This window comes from Podarcis raffonei, chromosome 10, assembly GCF_027172205.1.
Source record: "Podarcis raffonei isolate rPodRaf1 chromosome 10, rPodRaf1.pri, whole genome shotgun sequence".
Lineage (NCBI taxonomy): Eukaryota > Metazoa > Chordata > Lepidosauria > Squamata > Lacertidae > Podarcis > Podarcis raffonei.
The window spans coordinates 51,474,648-51,493,500 of NC_070611.1; the positions used below are offsets into that span (position 1 = coordinate 51,474,648).

Sequence of the window (18,853 nt, forward strand, 5' to 3'; positions counted from 1 at the left end):
AAAGGTCTAATGATGCTACTGCTTTTGTTCATTTTATCATCTTACACAGAAGCCATTTTTCTTTTTTTAAAAGTGATATCCCAGACAGCAGTATCAAACTGTCCTATGAAGAGCTTTAAGATGCTTCAGAATGTCAGTCTTGTAGTTTCAAAAGCTCTCATCAGCATTCACCATGTATAAGGTTGATAAAGTATGATGTTCTAAAATAATTCCTTTTGATTTCAACAGGCTTATTTCACTCTTTTGTTGATCAACTAAACATTTGTTTACATTTTTGGTCCAGAAATAAAGTCAGTAAAATTAAATCCCAACTTAAGAGACAAAATAATTTCTAAAAGGCAGCACCTTAGTTAGTTTATTACCAAGAGAAAGAGAAAACTACCTACCTACATTCTACCTGCCAGAATCTGTTTCTTGAAGTGACAGTTTTGTAGCTTGAGTACCAGAAGAACAGAGTTTACAAGTGCAACAGCACCATGACTGTCTGTCCCCTCTTGCCCAAGCTGGAAGTAGTGCTTGTATGAACTGTTCGTCTGACCTCCATGGCCTGTAGTTATATAGTGGTTATGATTACAATCACCCACCACTCCCTCACCAACAACAGGAGAGGAGCAGTGACCCGGTCAACTGCAAAGCAGGTTAAACTCTCATTACCATCTTCCTGCTTTGCTTTCTACCTTTCTCCCCATGAAGGGAGAGGAGAGATACCAGATCACCCCTGGAAGACACTGGACCCACCCACTGACACCATACTTCTGAGTGGAGTACAGCGGTTAAAATGGGGAGGAGGGTGTTGTTTTTATGTGAATGATTTTTGGACTGGGGAAGCTTGAGGTTTTGTTTATTTGCTAATTAATGGGTCTGAGTATGGCTTTGTTATTTGAGTATTGTTAATGCTGTTTGCTACCCCTCCCAGATGTTATATGAAATATTGATGCATTATATGATTTCCCTCTTATGGTATTGTGTATTGTATATCTTTTTTGGCTGTAAGTAGCTTAGAGACCTTTGGGTAAAGGTAAAGGGACCCTTGACCATTAGGTTTAGTTGTGACAGACTCTGGGGTTGCAGCGCTCATCTCACTTTATTGGCCGAGGGAGACAGTGTACAGCTTCCGGGTCATGTGGCCAGCATGACTAAGCCGCTTCTGGCAAACCAGAGCAGCACACGGAAACACCGTTTACCTTCCTGCCGGAGTGGTACCTATTTATCTACTTGCACTTTGACGTGCTTTCGAACTGCTAGGTTGGCAGGAGCAGGGACTGAGCAACGGGAGCTCACCCCGTTGGGGAGATTCGACCCGTCGACCTTCTGATCGGCAAGTCCTAGGCTCTGTGGTTTAACCCACAGCACCACCCGCGTCCCTTGACCTTTGGGTAGCAAGTGACTAATAAATGGGGGGGGGGAGGAGAGAGATGGAAATTTGCCCGAAGCCTAGAGAGTGAATCACAATGAGAATTTCTTATAATTTTAGGGATTCCTTCAGTTACTATAATCTGAAGCACATAATGACCTTTTTGCTGATGCCTAGTCAATATGAAAGTAAAGTAAACCAGTGCCACCAGACAGAAACAGAGTAACTCAATATGGTTATGATTTTTTCTCAAATTTGTTTTATATTTTTCTAAACCACTTTAATATTTTCCCCCAATCAAGTGGTATGTGTATGTATGCATGTATAAATAAATGAATGAATGAATGAATAAGTGCAGAGAAGGCCTAACAACAGGCTATTCCACAGACGACCACACATTCTTGTAAGTAAAAAGCTTATACCTATTAAATCTGTGGTTACTGAATACTGTTCCACATTTAAACAGTTATGTGTTTTACTTGTAGACTATTTTAAGAGTGCTGAAAGCAATTTAAGATAAGGGTTAAAACACTAGAGATAAAAATGTAGGAAGCAAATAACACAAGACAGACTTCAATCCTGGTTTGGTATTCTGGCTTGTTAGCAATCTGTAGTGTGAACAAACAACTCCTTGCCAGTTTGGGTGCAGCAACAAACAATATGTTGCTAACCAGTAATACAAGCTTTATATCATTTCTCATGGAGTAAAAAGGGAAAGAGGTTGGCAAGTGGGCCTGCAGTTCATGTCAGCTCATTCATATTCAGACTATAGCATGTTGTTACACTGGGCCAGTACGCAAATTTAGAGCCATATTGAACAATTCTTCCCTCCCAAAACAGCCTTGTCCACATGCAATACAGGAATAACCCTAGGCTACAATTCATGGTTAGCGAGGAGAGTGCTTAACCACAGCACTGGATTAAAACTGCTAGCTAAGTCAAACTTTTGCTTAGCTCACCGTGGGACTATTCAAGACTGGGGAGGAGCAATGCAGTTTAGAGCTTCTCTCCAGGAGCCCATACAACTCCAGGAAGTCAGTCTGGTTTACCATGTCATGGAAACCAGGCCAGTGTAACATTTCCTTGTGGGGATTATGCTCCAGCCTCCTGATCATTTTGATCTTCCCTATCCTTTCAGTTATTGATTCTCTCAAAAAATGTTAGCAGGGCAGAAGCTTGTTTGATAATTTGATAGTGCTTTCTACCAATTTATACAGAACAGTTGTTATAATTAGCTGGTAACTTCCTGGATATTCAATTAGCTCCTTTCCAGCCCTCTAGTATAGAAGCTAATGTTAGGAACAAGTTATACATTATTGTAAGAAGATCAGCATTTTTCCTTTGGGTTCCTTAAGAACTCAAGTGGATTTATTGCCCCAGTGATCTGTCAGTTAGTACTAGAACTCTCTCTCCAAGCTCTCCATCTTTCCCTAGCACACCTTTCCATCTCTTATCAGGATCCAAACATGTCTTGGACAGTTTCTGTTTCCAACATATTCAAACATATCAGTTTTTATTGTTTTAGGCTTCAACCCTATAGCCAGTTTCAATGGGACTCACTTTTGAGCAGACACATGTAGGATTGTGCTGCTAATGTATCTAACAATATACTCAATTCCTTCCCTCTGCTTCCCTCTTTTGCATAATTTTTTGCTTCTTTTTGCTTTCATGTTCTCTTGTTCAATTTGAGGGGGGGATGCCTTCTTGCCCCTGAATCTGTAGCATATGTTCTAGTTTACCTTCTATTGCCATGGCTTCAAATAAACTCCAAGCTTTTAAAAGAGTTGTGATTCTCTTGACTCTCCCTGTCATACTCATGAAAGGGCACTGATTATCCCCATTCCACCAGATTCCTCTTATACCCACTATATTTACACAATAACGTAAGAATAGCCCTGCTGGATCAGGCCAGTGATCCACCTAGTCCAGCATCCTGTTCTCACAGTGGCCATCCTAATGCATAGGGAAGCCTGCAAGTAGGACCTGAGCACAACAGCACTCTTTCCTCCTGAGGATTCCAGGAACTGGATCCTATTTGCCTTACAAGGGAATTTTCAGGGCGAGTAGGGAAGCCATTCATTTAATGTATTGTCATCAAAATATAGTGAATATACTCCCTGCTCTACACCAGAATTATGCATCCATTTCAGAAAACATGGGTTAAAATACAACATGACTCTTGCAGAGGTAAATCAATTAAAAACATGTTTGAAAGATTCTTGTTCCAAATGCAAAAAATAAAATTACCTATCTGATCAATGTTAACATTTATTTGTTTACAGTGGTCCGTTCTTAAGCCGAAACCGTTCTTAACCTGAGGTGCGCTTTCTCTAATGGGCATCCTGCTGCAGCCATGCCACAACTTCCACTTGCATCCTGGGGCAAAGTTCGCTACCAGGAGCATCTAATTCCGGATTAGCGGAGCTTGTTACCCGATGCGTTCGTAAGGAGGACGGTACGTAACCCGAGGTTCCAATGTAATTTTAAAACAAGTCTACAAATGATTATATTGCCCAGAACAAGGCATACACACACTTCCAAGAAGACTACTTTAAGTAATACAGCAGTAGCAGTTATGTTTGTTTGCTACTTCACAAAGTTACACTATGTTGTATTTATGTAGTAGGACGTTTCAGTTCTCAACTCATTCTTAATCCATATTTAGCACCCGCTGCAAATGCTCCCCCCCCCTTCATTTTACAAATGGGCAAGTCACTGAATCCTTGGCTAGCTGAGACAGAAGTCCAGTGTTCTATTTAAGCTTTCCCAACCTGGTGCCCTCCAAATTATTCAAATTCCAACTCCCATCAGCCTCAATCAGCATGATACATTGTCTGGGATGATGAAACCTGAATCCAAAACATTTGGAGGGCAGCATGTTGAAGAAAGGCTGTTCTATCTACTTGCTCCAGTTACTCTGTCACAATGAATTTCCTTAACTCAAATTAGGAATGCCACTACCAGTTAACTTTTATTTATTTATACTCCAACTTTCCTCAACTGCAGGACCTAAGGCAACATTCACAAGGCACTCAGTTTTGATAATGATAATGCTTACCTTGGGTATACAGTGACAAATCAAAGAGACAATAAAAGCATGTGAAGTTTTGTTGGTTAAAGAAAAAAAATCAAAAATCCACTATCAGGCAATACCTTTATTAGAACCTCAAAAAATCTTAAGTCTTGTAAGCTAGCTAACTAAAGAAGGCCACTGGGACTAATGATAGAAATGGCACCATGATATATGTCTAACCAGCCCCCTAAGCATTTTAACAAGTGACTACAATATTACTTTCTTTTAAGATTTAAGTACACTTCTGGCCTAGATCTAATCTTTTAAAAAATAACTGATAATCCCCAACCTATGAAGTCCTTTTGTTGTGGCTAATTGTTTAACCAATAACTGGTATTGCATTTTACCAGAGTTCAAGAACAAAAAAGGGAATGCTTCACGTTGCCTTAATCTACTACCCCTGGCAATTAATTAAACAAATATGTATGTAAAAAATTATACATATGAAGTATTGCTGAACATGTAATAAATTTACAAAAGGAAGTTTGCCATACATTAACCAAGAAAATCTAAGAACAACTCAAGGAGTGACAGCAAATAATCAAAACTGACACATATTCAATACGCCATTTTAAACCAAACCAACTCCCAGGACCAAAAAAAAGTTTTGAAATTATGAATATTGGTTTATTTTTTGAAATATTTATTGCCGTGTATCACTTCACTTAATATGTCTCAAAGCAGAGTTTTAAATTAATATACTATCTCAATATTAATTTAATGCAAAACTTGAGAAATTCTAAAACTGTTCTGACTCTCACAACAGCATCCAAATGAAAAGCTAGCCACTTAATTCAAAGCAAAATTCACATAAGTAGGATCTGTCACAAATATTCTGAACCACTTTCGTCTTGAACAACTTGTTAGCTAAGAAATAAGGTGCATTAAAAACATTACACAAAGAAACTCAGACTCAACTTTAAAGCTTTTACATTATGAGAACTATAATAAATGCACCAGGAATGGGGACAAGAGGAAGGAGGTCAGTAACACCACATAAGGCATCTGGCATGTCAGTATGACAGCAATCAATAAAATACATTCACAAGCGTACTATGCATTTTCCTTACATCTTACAGCATCTGTATAGTTTTAAGCATCTCCACTAGTATTTCCTTGTGCCTACTATACAGTGTTGATATATTTTACCAAGTATTCATTCAATACCCTATTTTTGACTTCTAAAATCACAATTTTTAAAATGGTGAACAGATGACAACATACCTTTAGCAGCTTAAATCCAGACCCAAAAGAGGCCCTGGCAGAAATATTTACTATCTGCCATGACCAAGAAATTGCTATCAACCATACTGCATAGTAAGTAGCATAATATAAACTAGAAGACTAGACTCCTGTCCCTGCCCCCACACCAGTTCTACTCCAAGTAAAAGTTGCCCAGCAGCATTATGTACCAAGTTTTCTAGTTATCTGTGAATTAGCCATGGAACACACGTGGATATCTAGCAGTTCTGGTTCACAATAAACTGGTTTAATTAGTTCAGAATGCAACTGACTAAGAAGCTTCCTTGAAAGACCTGCACACTCCTTACAGCGATTGATAATCCTCTTCATCTTTATTGTGTTCCAAGAATGTCAAAGTAGTCCATATCATTTGTCTACCTTTGCTACTGACCAGACACCAGTTTTGAACAGTGTTTATGTGACAAGAACTAACCTATTAAGTTTGAACTCACCAAAAAAAAAAAAAAAAAAAATCAGATACAGCTCTCATTGCCTAACTTTTCAGCACCATTTGGAACAGCTACATACAAATATACACAAGTTTCCCCAATGTTTTATTGATTTGAAGCAACTTTTAGTAGGCCTCTTAGCCTCACAAGGTCTGTGGTTGGAAAATGAGCATAACACTGCTTGCGAAATATCCAAGTGAGGTTATGTCTTGCTTTGCAGAGCAACAGAAGGAACTGCAAGTACAACTACCTCAGTGCTGCCAGCATAAGGAAGAGGCTGGAAAGGGCATAATTAGGAGTAGGTCATAGCTAGCAAGAGGAAGGTGAGCATCATGGCCACACATATATAACCTAGGATGGCAAAGCCTCTGTTGCACAGCAAGGGCATTAAAGTGAAAGCTCTCAAGATCACATCTTTAAAGCGGACAGTGACAAACATGTAATGGGTATAACTTTTGGAGCCTTTCACAAATATTTGTTACCCTGTTCGGCTGGAGAACAGGAAACAGAGGGAAGATTTAGGGGGTTTTGCTTTGTTTTTTAATTGGGCCAGCTTTGTTTGTATAAGTATTGAACTATACAATTTTTCTGAGTACCCAAAAATCCTTTTGACAACACCAACATGGGCTAGAATTTATTCATCGCTTTAAATCAGCACTCTTTTGCATGCAGTGAGAGAAGCGCAGTTGCTTAAGAAGTTAACGACGCAATCCGTTCCCATGGGAAAAGGCAAGCTTTAAAAATCAAGTCATGCTGAGAACATAAGCGGGTGGCCGAAGTGCGCCGTCCTTTCATTAGCTCCGAGTGCCAGGACGTCAAGATTGATTTCACCGGCGTTACATAGTACCTGAAACGGCGTTGTATAACCAGCAGCCAACGCGCGTGCGCAGACGACGCCCAAACCTCTCCCATTTCCTCCCCCCTCTTTCCTCCCCGCAACCGGGAACATTCTGAATGGGGATTTATAAAAACCGACCGGCTAAATAAAAAAAAGAGCCGCATCCTCGCGCCCACTCATTCACTGACCTCCACCGGTTGATCCCCACGTTGGAGGAGCCCGCGAACCAGGGGTCCAGGATGTAGACGCAGCGCACCGTGTCGGCGCCTTGGATGACTTCCCTCAGCGCCGGGTTGTCGTGGAGCCGGAGCCCCTTGCGGAACCAGTGCACCGCGTTCACCCCCATCTTCCGAGGGGCGCCCGGTTACTCCCCTCACAGGTTCTCCTGGCGGCGGAGGCCGGTGGATGTTGAGGCGGCGGGTGGGGGAAGATAAGTCGGAGGGAAGACCGGCTGTTCAGGAATAAATGAAGTCGGCGTCGCGGCTCATGCCGAGCCGGGGTCCCACCACTGAGGGAAAACACCCTCAGGGGGGGTTATACAGAAGGAGGAACAGGGGAGCCAAGGGGAGCGGGGGGCCGTAGGCAGCGGCGGCTTTAGGACCCGGTGGAGGCGGCAGCTGCGGCTGTGGAGGCGGCAGCAGCTCCGGTGGCAGTGGCGATGGCCTCCAGCGAGAAACGCATTACCCCTTCTTTCCTCAGCCCCGCGTCCGCTCCACGCAGTTGGCGGTTAAAAGATGGGGGGGTCGAAGAGCTCCGCGGAGTTCGACGCAGACCCGGCTCGAGCTGAACGGACGGCGGTTAGTTCCCTTCCTGGATGTTTTTTCCCCCTCACACGCAGCCACAAACCGGCCGCCGCTCTCCTCGCCGCCCGCCCTGTGACTCTACGCAGCAACCCTGCACTACAGGAGGCTCCCGGCGCCGCCCCCTCCTCCCCATTGGCTGCCCGCGCGGCACGTGACCTCCGGCCGCCTCACGTTTCTGAAATGTGTTTACGGGTTTCTGGCGGAGGGAGGGAGGGAATGAGCAGGTATCTCCGCGCGCGCGCGTAGCGCAGACCTCGCGGGGCTGAGAGAACCAAAGCCACAAAACTTAACGGCTTCCTTTAAAGCACTATCAACACACACACAGAGGGACGAGCTCGTCTGAAACGGCGAAGCTCCAGCCACGAGCCGCCCTCAGTCGACGGACAAACAAATACAAAATGAGGTCAGGGGGCGTGGCTAACCGGCCTCCTGACCACGCCCTCAGGGCGGGCGCGAATGTCCCGGATGAGCACGGGGCTTCGGTGGAGGTTTCTGCTAAGCGCGTGGCGAGCCGCGTAAATGCGCGCGGGCGCCGGAGCCGCTGGGTTACATATGCGCGCGTGCACGTACGTGCGGGGTGCGCGCACTGGTGTCTCTATTTCCCCCCCCCCCGTCCCCGCTTTTATTGCAGCCGCCTGGGCCAGCCCGTGCGCGGCTCGTGTTTGCAACACATGGGTGAGGCGTGGGCGAGCGCGCCGTTCGGCTCCTTCCGCTCGCACGGATGGCGACGGGGGCGGCCTGGAGCGCGCGGGCGGCAAACCTTTGCGAACCTTTGAGAAGTCGTCGTTATGTAACTGAAGTGCGTGAGGCGGCTGCGGCCTCGCTGTCACCTAGCAGTGGTGCTTCCGCCCTGCTACTGTTACGGTCCGCGTCATGCGCTGTATTTTAATTTACTTGGTTCGCCACGCTCTGTAGCCAAATAAAAACCCAGAACCTCTTCCGTAGGGCAAATAAAACCCCACCTCTGCTCGTGTTTTATTTACCAGTGCCAGTTCACTTAAAGGTTCGCCCGCCAATATGAGGATGCAGCTGAGTGTTGGTAATTGTGGATTGGAAATGGACTTTTGCAGACCTTTCTCAGAAGATAGTTTCAAGACCTTCGATATACAGTTTTTGCTGGCATATTTTTAACAAAAAGTATAAACTACTCTCACATTACTCGATAACCCAGATTATGTCATCTGAGATTCCCTCTAAACCAGGACCTGCAGCACTGACGGAGATGCTGAGGCAAATGAGGAGACACAGATGGGAAGGCGGGTTTGGGTACTTATTTCTACCATGCAGATTACTTTCGTGTGGGAACATTTGATGGCTCCTGTTTGGAAGCTGTACTGTTTACACTGCCTCCGTAATCTGGAGCATCTAATGGCTCTCCCTCTTTCTCACACTCCGCAGAGAAAGGGAGACAAAGAGTACAACAAAAACAATTACAACATAATAAAATAACAGTAATGTGGTTGCAAGAGTGGAACCATTGTCCTACTTTCTCCCCTCACAGCTTCCATAATGAGACAGGAGAAAGCCAGTTTGATGGGATAAATTGCTCATTCCCTCCCCAAAGCCTAACTTCATAAATGAAAAAGTCTATATTTGATAAAGTGGATACCCTAATCTTGCTCTAAACAAGCTAGACAGAAATAGGAAGTATCTCCTATGCCAACAACATTAGATTAGACAGACTTTAGATTAGTCAAGGCTATCCTGCATTTTCATCCACTTTACACCAAAATAAGCCCATACCCTGTCATTTCTTACCACACAGAAGCCTTAAAAAAAAAACTTGCTCTACACCATTTTTAAAGTAGCTGCAAGCAAAACTATTAATTCACATACTTTTCCCAGAGTGCATTTTTTCTCAGAATATCTGCTTTCAAAGCCACTTGAAGATACCATGCATTTAAGCACATGGCTTCCCTTATTAGACTTAGAGAATCATGGAGTCTGTAGCTTTGCCCTTCACAAAACTACAATTTCCAGTACCCTTACTACACAACAGTTGCCTGGATTCTTTGGGGGAACCTTTAAATGTATGTCATGGATGTGACCCTAGTAAGTTGAGGTGCTGATTTAGTGGGAATTTGAAGACTAGGGTTGTATACGCACAAGGCATTTGAAATACATTCTTTTCTGCGAAGCATTTTGGGCACTGTTAGTTTACCCTTCACAGAGTTACAATTCCCAGCAGCTCCTAACAAACTACAGTGCTCAGAATTCTTTGAGGGAAAGAATACCCTTCAAATGTGTTTTCTAGGTTTAGTGTGTACACAGCCTATGGCACATCCAGATGATTGTGCAACAGAATAATATCTTTAGCATTATGTGAAGAGAGTTTGCCTTAGGGACTTTGGTTTCATGATAATGAGGTATACAGGTGTTCACATCCAAGCCACCTTGGGTCACACCCACTTTGGAAGCATGCCTGGTCTAACAGACCCTAAGAGGCTTGGGAGGGGGGGGTTGCAGACAGCTTCTGTTTAATACACTATAAGGTGGTGTAGGTTTTATGGGGCCAAAATAATGTCGCTGGGAATCTAGTATTAATTGTGTGCTTGACCTGCTCAGCATATTCACTTGCAATTAAGTGGATTACTACAAAGACACTACAAATCTCCAGTGCTCCCTCTTTCATAGGAAACTAATCCTATAAAAAGACTGATCTGTATTTTTAACAATTCAGGGCTTCTTCAACCACAGCTTCCTACACTTTCACTTTGATGCTAAATTTGAAGCTGGGGCATATGAAGATTGTGTATCTTAAGAATGTAGGTACTGCATTATTTATTGAAAAAAATATTAGCTGATCTTCAGTTTTGTCTCTCAGGGTGAGGTACAGCATAAAATACAGTAAATACAATCAAATAACAAATTGCATCAGCAGTTTAAAAAATGTGCAAATTTTGCAGTTTTCCACATGTTTGGAGGCTTAGCTCTTGGTATCATGGACTGCAAAGCCAATGGTTGTTCATTCTGCAGTTGGCATGGATTAATAGTGACACATGTGTCACTACAGTAGGATGAAGTTGCAGGCACAGGCTGACCACTGGAGTTAGATGTGTGCTAGATGTAATCTACCTCCATCCCCTTCAAAAGTCCCATGCAGATACAGAAAAGGAACTGAGGAATTCAAGAGAGAGAGTATGGCCCACTGTCTTTAAAGGTAGACCTCTACTTGAAAGACATTCCTTTAATAGCCAAGGGAAGGGTTTCTCCATAAGCCTAACGCAGTGGAGGAATGTGAATGAAGCACTGTGTGTCTACCTCAAAATGTTTGCAGGTGCAAACAGTATGCAAGGCAAGATCAGGTATAACCACCCAGATACCATCACAAGCACAAACAATCATGAATGCACAATAAAAAAGATGTCCAGAGGGATGCTTAAGTAGATGGGAGGATAACACTTGTTCTAGAATGCTACCATACCTTTCCTTTCCTTATGCAAAAGAAGGCAGATTACAGTCTTTGGTGAGAAAGTTACTTCTTCAATATAGGCCAGGGATTCCAAAATGAAGGCTGAATACTCACCACTGTGTTGCAGAATTTAAACCACGTATGTGTGTGAAGGTCTTTAAGATGCCAACAGTTAGTACTGAAGCAAACGTCTGGCAGCCAGCCTTGCAGAACTTCACTGAGCATTAAGTAAGTGTGATTTATTTTTTCAAAATTTATTTTTTCATAATGTATTTTGCCATAACACACTTCAAAAAAGTCCAAACTGTGGTATAATGAATCACTGATACAAATGGAATCGGAGCACTTCTCAGACACAATACACTTCTTCAAAACACTTCATATCCCTTTTATTGTTATCTTTGCCACAATAAACCCCTCCCAAATAATGCTAGATCTTTGAGAGGTCTAATTGCAACTATGCCTTCATTCACACAGATTAATAATAAAAATAAATAATAATAAAATTTTATTTATATCCCGCCCTCCCCAGCCGAAGCCAAGCTCAGAGCGGCTAACAACAATAAAAGAAACACAATTTACATAAAATCCCAATCAATTAATTGAAATGCAATCTAAAATCAACTCATTCTAAAATCAATTCAAAATCAAATTAATGGCAACCATTGGGCTAGAGTTCTGTGAGGGTTAACAAAGGAGGGGATCAGGCTGTGCCCTGGCCAAAGGCCTGGTGGAACAGCTCTGTCTTGCAGGCCCTGCGGAAAGATGTCAAGTCCCGCAGGGCCCTAGTCTCTTGTGACAGAGTGTTCCACCAGATCGGGGCCACGGCCAAAAAAGCCCTGGCTCTGGTTGAGGCCAGCCTAACCTCCCTGTGGCCCGGGATCTCCAATACGTTTTTATTTGAAGACCGTAAGGTCCTCCGTGGACCATAGCAGGAGAGGCAGTCTTGTAGGTAGGAGGGTCCTAGGCCGTATTAATGTGTGATTTGTTCAAACAACCCAACATTTGGGGAACCCACCATTTGGGGAAAGGCCTTCCCTTTCCTAAGAAACAACAGTTGCTGGGACACCCCATGCAGCCCATAATAACAATAGAATACTTGCTGATAAGACACACCACCAGTTAAACTGAGGAACAGAGGGAATTGCTGAGCAAAAAGAACAACAAAGTTCTGATTGTATGCATGGTTCTTTCCTCAGTGCAAAATTATTTCAGAGCTGCGCAGTGAAATAGCACCCAACATAGCAGTGTTTGATATTGAAATTTACGTGTTAAAACAACAATGCGATTTCCATATTTCTGCTACAATCCACGACCACTAGCTCTTGGCAGTTCTGCCCCTTTTGATGTCTGTCATAGCCACACCCCTATGGAGAGTCTAAAAATGTAGGCAGCTGTGTTAAGCCATATATACACAAATACAAGCACCTTCCCACCCCGGAAGAAAAGCAGCAGTACAGTGGTACCTCGGGTTACAGCCGCTTCAGGTTACAGAAGCTTCAGGTTACACTCTGCTAACCCGGAAGTAGTACCTCGGGTTAAGAACTTTACCTCAGGATAAGAACACAAATCTCGCGGTGGCGGTGGCAACAAGAGGCCCCATTAGCTAAAGTGATACCTCAGATTAAGAACAGTTTCAGGTTAGGAACGGACCTCCAGAACAAAGTTCTTAACCCGAGGTACCACTGTACATAGAAAAACACCCAATTCATTGAGGTCTGCTGACAGTCATTGAACAGACACTAATAGAATAAATTCAACTCGCAAAACTCACTGAAATTTAACAAAAGATCTTCAGCCAGCTGAAATGCAGCCCTTAGTAGGAACCCCATGAAAGAAAAGGGGGAAAATATATCCAACCTTTCCTTATTTCCCTGACTTCCCTAATCTATTGGAAATAATAGAAAAATGTGAAAGAACTCCTGAAGAAGCATAGTTGTACCACACTCAGTGCCAGATTTACGTATATAAGCTAAACAAGCTATAGTTTAGGGGCCCACTCTCTTGGGGGCCCCAAAAAAAATTAAAGGGAAAAAACCCTGGGTGTACATTTCCAAAATACTGTATAAGATAAAAAACAAAATAAAACCTACATACAGTTAGAGCTTAATAATTATTTCACTATTAATATCCTTCTTCTTAATTGCATTTCAAAAACAGTGACAAATTGTTGTTCCCAAAGGACAGCTGGACAGCTGGACTTATAAAGGGCCCCATTACCTTCAGTAGCTTAGGGCCTCATCAAACCTAAATCCGGCCCTGACCACACTAGTTCTCTTTGCACTAAGTACTGTACTAAGGCTTGGCAGAACATTGTGTACCATGAAGCTAGAAAGAAATCCTAAGCATCTAATGTCTTTGAAAGCTAGGAGTATAACAAACCCTGTAATTTGCTAATCATATGGTGCTTGTTACGACGTTAAGTGCAAGGTGGTGTTAGTGTTGCCTGAGTGTGCTTTTAATGACATGTTTCCACACCTGAAAAGTTTTGTTTCTTTTTAAGATTTCCACGTGATGCAGTTTCCTGCAAGCTGCTTTTATAATAATTAGAATCTATACCTGCGTTAGTTTTGACTGCTGCGTTACTGATCTAGCCTAAAATTATGTAAAAAGAACCTCTCTTACTTCTTAAAAATCAGGCAATTACATTAACATTTACTTTTATGTTTAGTTTGCATACTAAACTGCGTGCTTCATGGCTTCAGGAAGGAATGTATTCTGTTTGTGCTGGTGCCTGTCAAGAACGACAATCAGATGAAGGGAGTTTCATCAATTAACCCGTCCAAGTGAAGCGATTGTCCGCTTTGCACCATTTCAAATTTCAAAACTTGCTGCTGAATAAATGTCAGTCCATGCCAATGCTCACTTAAACAGCTCTCCCAGAAGAGTCCTGGGAACGGTAGCTTTTTGAGGGTGCTGGGCATTATGTACACTACAGTTCCCAGGACTCTTTGGTGGAAAGCCATGAGTGTAAAAAGTGGTAGAAATGTGCTTTAAAAATGTATGCTGCGAGTAAGTATCTCAGTTTCTCCCACCCTTTTGCAAATAAGTGTTTCTGTCCTTTGCCGTTATTATGCAAAGGGGTGGTTGCAGGGAACAGTGTGTTCGTCTTGTGCTTCTTTTTCCTTTAAAAAAAAATCACAACATCAACAAATCCGTTTCAAATCACTCCTCTGGCTTGTCACAGCCGCCACCCAGAGTTGCAAAAGTGGAAATGGTTCGCTCCGCCAGAATTACATCCCTCCCTCTGCCTCGCACAATGAATGGTATGGCCAAGAAGCGTGCCCGGGTGGCTGTTACTGCCGCCTCTTCATTGGTGGGAACACAGACGCCCCTTTGCTGCGCTTCCGGATCTCCCGTCGCGCTTTAGGCCCGGAGGAGCTACCGCGCGCGCGGGGTCTGCACTGAGGATGGGGATCCGGGACGGGGCAGTGCAAGGTCAAGCGCCCAAGGGATCGCCGAGGCCTGGTCTGGAGGGAATGGCGGAGGCAGCAGCAAAGCCCGGCCGCAGCACCTTTACGGAAGGGAAACCGACGGTCATCCAGCAAGGGCGGTGTGTGGGTTGAGCTCCGATTTAGTAAGTATCTCTCGCTGGAAGGGACAGTACGGTGTTTGGCACACACCTGGCCACCAGTGCAGTGCCGGATTTGTTGTTGTTGTTTAGTCGTGTCCGACTCTTCGTGACCCCATGGACCAGAGCACGCCAGGCACTTCTGTCTTCCACTGCCTCCCGCAGTTTGGTCAAAGTGCCGGATTTACGTATCAGCTAAACAAGCTACAGCTTAGGGCCCCACTCTCTTGCCCCCCCCCCCCCAAATGGGGGAAAACCCAGGATGTACATTTCCAAAATATAAGACAAAAAACCAATAAAATAAAACGTACATACAGCAACAGTGTTTTGTGTTGTGTAGGCTCCTGTGATGTAAGTAATGGGCCCCCAATCATTTTACGCTAGGGCTTAATAATTATTTTACTAGTAATATGCTGCTTCTTAATTGCATTTCAGTTCAACAATTACTTTGATAAAATACATATTTTGTTATGTGCAAATGGCTTTAGATACCTGTTAGGTCCATAAATTACCATATAGCATATGTTCAACACAAAAAACAGGGACAATTTGTGGTTGACAAAGGACAGCTGGACATATAAAGGGCCCCATTACCTACAGTAGCTTAGGGCCTCATCAAACCTAAATCCGGTCCTGCTTATGCCAGCCTTAAAATAATAAAATAAATAAGAAGCAGACTTTACAACCCGATTCTAGCATTCTTCCCATAGCAGTCACAACTGGAATGTGTCCTAAATATATTGATACATGCCACCCCAATTTCCAAGCAGGGTAACTTATTTGGTTGTCCTGATTTTGGTGCTTAAATGGCTAGCCAAAATCTTTCCCTTAAAGATAAAGGAACTGGTTTGGCAAGCTTGCACAGATTCAGGATCTCAAGGATCAGAAGGGACTCGGGGCATCATCCAGACTGACCCCCCCCCCAAAAAAACTCCTATCAATATAAAAAAGAGGTGCGTCTTCAGCATATAACAAAAGTTGTACAATAGGGGAGCCTCTGTGGGGAGGGTTTTTCAGTAACATGGCTACCTCCATGGTACTTCAAGGGACCAAAGCTCTTTTAAAGTTTTGCCAAAAACATAGTGCATGTCTCCTGAAGTTCCACCTGCTTCTGTGATGGTGAAAAAATAGAGGCATCGCAAAATAGGCGAGAGTAAGGTTGTGAAATGGGACCTTTAAAAAAATGAAAACAAATAGATTTAACTGTCATGGGTGTGTGAAGGTGACTGGTGCACTTACCTTAACAATACAGATGTAGCAGGTGGTTGTGCTTTCCCATCCATTCCTTGGTCCTCTTGATCAATTCCTCTGGCAGTTAAAGCGTGCGGTTTTATTTTACCCCCTATTAGGTCTCAGGAGGTGTAGCAACAGGCACCCAGCCTCTTGCATTGCAAGTTTCTGTTGACCTACTAACATAAATTCTGCTACAGATTACCAGTCGTTTATCATTTATATCTGGCTGAGACAGAAGGTGCCAAGTACTTCACAGCATACACACTATTTAAATATGAATATTTGAATGCAGCTGCCACAGAGTGGAGCATAATTAGAGCCTGGAAAGATTGTTGTTAAACAGGAGCAGAAATCCCCTAAGTGGGGAAAAGATTGTTTTCTTGTTCTCCCCCCCCCCAAAAAAAAAGTTGAACAGGCACAGCATTAATATTATCTCAAATGCTTTCATTCTTTCAGGCCTTCTCATACGTAGTGCTAAATCACAAACTGAAATGACCCACGTTGCTCCAAATCTATTTATGCGATCTCAGTCTCGCCTGCTGTTGCCAGCTCTTTCAGCCTTATGGAATCAAAGACACAACAGAAACTTTTTACTGCATTTTCGATATACATCTGATGTCGCTGCTGGAGAGAACAAGGCCACTGTACAAAGCCTCTATGAGTTATCTGTGGATATCAAGAAGATTCGTAGGCTAAAGCCATGGGTGCTCTCAAAAGAGGTGACGCACGTCAAGGAAACAGCTAAGATTTTGCAAGAAATGGGAGCTGATGAGAGTTCTGTGGCATATATTTTTGAACGTTGTCCTGAGGCAATTCTTTGTAGCCCTACAGATATCCATTATCAGAGAGAATTGTGGTTATCAGTCTGCCAAAATGAAAAACAACTAGTTGAATTAATAAAACGGTTCCCAGACTCCTTTTTTACAGTTAAAAACTATGAAAACCAGAAAGCCAACGTTAGGTTCTTCAAAGATCTGGGACTGAAAAATGCGGTTATCAGCCGGCTCCTAACAAGCGCATCAAATATTTTTTATAATCCTGTTGCAAAGAACAAGCATATGATAGAAACCCTACAAAGTAACTATATAAGGCTAGGAGGTTCACAGGAGAATATGAAGAACTGGATGATGAAATTACTGAGTCAAAACCCATTTATTTTGTTAAATTCTTCGGCTGCTGTTGAAGAAAATTTGGGGTTTTTTCAGAAGAACAAATTCACTGACTTTGAAGTTTTGAGTCTGCTATCCAAGCTGAAGGGCTTTGTTTTTCAACTTAACCCTAGTAGCATGCAGAATAGCCTGCTGTTCTCCAAGAACATCTTCAAATGCGGTGATCGAGAATTAAAAGAGCTAATAATAAAATGCCCTGCCCTTCTCTACTACTCAGTTCCAGTGCTGGAAGAAAGACTGGAGGGGCTATTGAAGGTGGGAATTTCTGTGGACCAAATTAAACAAACACCTGCGGTGTTAGAACTGTCAGCAGAAATAGTGCAATATAGGATTAAAAAATTAGATGCCATAGGATACAGTCTAAAAGGCGGAACTCTAGAATACCTGAATGGGACGAAAAAGGATTTTGAAGTTACTTACGGAAAGATACAAGAAAAAAAGGAGAGGCCAATATTTAATCCAGTTGCTCCTTTAAACATTGAAGATTAATTTCTGGAATGTATTTAAGAATGCCACATGGGAGTTTGGGGTGAAAGAGGTTTGGGTGACTTTATATACCTGGAGAACACTGAATGTGATTGATACTCAAAATGGATTTTTATTCACACCCTACTTCTTTCAGTTTAAATGAATTTTTTAAAACATGGAACTCAGTGAGTAATGGGATTGCAAGTTTCTCCACCAAATTGGACACCATCTTATCAGAAACTTAACTTGAAGATGCTGCTATTAACAGTGTTGCTGATACTGAGTGCAATATACTAACCAAAAGAAAGATAAACCCACCAGGTCATTCTGTATCAGTTTTCAGTAAGTTGACAAATAAAAGCTTTCAAAACAATGTCTTAAGGAAATAGCCCTGTAGTGTCACAGTTGCATAATTTTAACATCCTATTATTGGGATTGCCACACTCCTTAAGAGTGCTGGGAGTCTTGGATTCTAAGCACCCCTCTTCCTATCCATCAACCAGCCTGGGTTTTCACTTTTTTGAAAGCTTTTATAATTAAACACACAAAATAAGCAGGCACTCAGTACCAGAGAGAACTAAGTAAGCTTGGATCAGCGAGGATGCTTTTAAAATCAGCCACATAAATCTGCACGTTACATTTCTTTTATCCCTAGTAGGACTAAGCATATGTAACCAGACAACACTGTGATCACAATATCTCATTTACAGTTTTAAGACCCTCAGTGAAGGGTTGCCACCTTGAATGGCAATTAATTTCTACAGCATTTTAAGTCTAAATATTTCTATATTCTATCTCTTTGTTTCAGTCTGGCTACTCATTCTAAAAATAATATCCACATACAAACCAATTAAAAGTCAAACATCTGGAAGACACTCAGAATTTTTTTTTTTACAAAGATCCTTAACAAAAAGGAATTGGATGTTTCTGCTTTAATAATGCTTTTAGGAATCTTTGTTAAGAGTGTGGTTGAACAGCATGGAGCAGTAAACTGAAATTTTTCAATATCTGCAATCATGCTAGTCAAGGTATCCCAGATGAAGAGCTCCTTTTAAGCTCTCATATAGCCATGGCCTTCTTACAGTCTTTTGCTGTCTTAATTCAGCTCCCTGAAAAACACTTATTCAGAGAGTAGCAGTGATAAAATCCTTATGTTGGGATGGTTTGATATATCACATTCTGGGTTTGAAGAATTCTGCTCTCTCACCCTTTACAAAAGTTTGATGTATAGAAATATTTTA

The 18,853-nt window shown here is 42.4% G+C and overlaps 2 protein-coding genes across 6 annotated transcripts in view; one reads left to right on the plus strand and one right to left on the minus strand.

Moving 5' to 3' along the window:
• CRY1 (cryptochrome circadian regulator 1) overlaps window positions 1-7,965 on the minus strand; it is a 32,605-nt gene extending 24,640 nt beyond the window's left edge. For 2 of the 5 annotated variants that reach the window (XM_053406037.1, XM_053406036.1), the window contains exon 1: window positions 7,145-7,962. In XM_053406037.1, the coding sequence (XP_053262012.1) occupies window positions 7,145-7,302 (158 nt within the window). In that variant the 5' untranslated portion in view covers window positions 7,303-7,962. Of the gene's footprint in view, window positions 1-7,144 lie in introns of all 5 variants that reach the window. The other 3 variants (XM_053406035.1, XM_053406034.1, XM_053406038.1) reach the window with 2 other exon arrangements.
• Window positions 7,966-14,438: 6,473 nt separating this feature from the next.
• MTERF2 (mitochondrial transcription termination factor 2) lies at window positions 14,439-18,000 on the plus strand. The gene is made up of 2 exons (XM_053406040.1): window positions 14,439-14,748; window positions 16,432-18,000. The coding sequence occupies exon 2, from the start codon at window positions 16,467-16,469 to the stop codon at window positions 17,631-17,633; it is 1,167 nt and encodes a 388-aa protein (XP_053262015.1). The 5' UTR covers window positions 14,439-14,748; window positions 16,432-16,466; the 3' UTR covers window positions 17,634-18,000.
• Window positions 18,001-18,853: the final 853 nt, after the last annotated feature.

What these genes read in the sequence shown, in the direction of transcription:
- MTERF2 (XM_053406040.1), top strand. Translation starts at nt 16,467, where the DNA reads ATGACCCACGTTGCTCCAAATCTATTTATGCGATCTCAGTCTCGCCTG.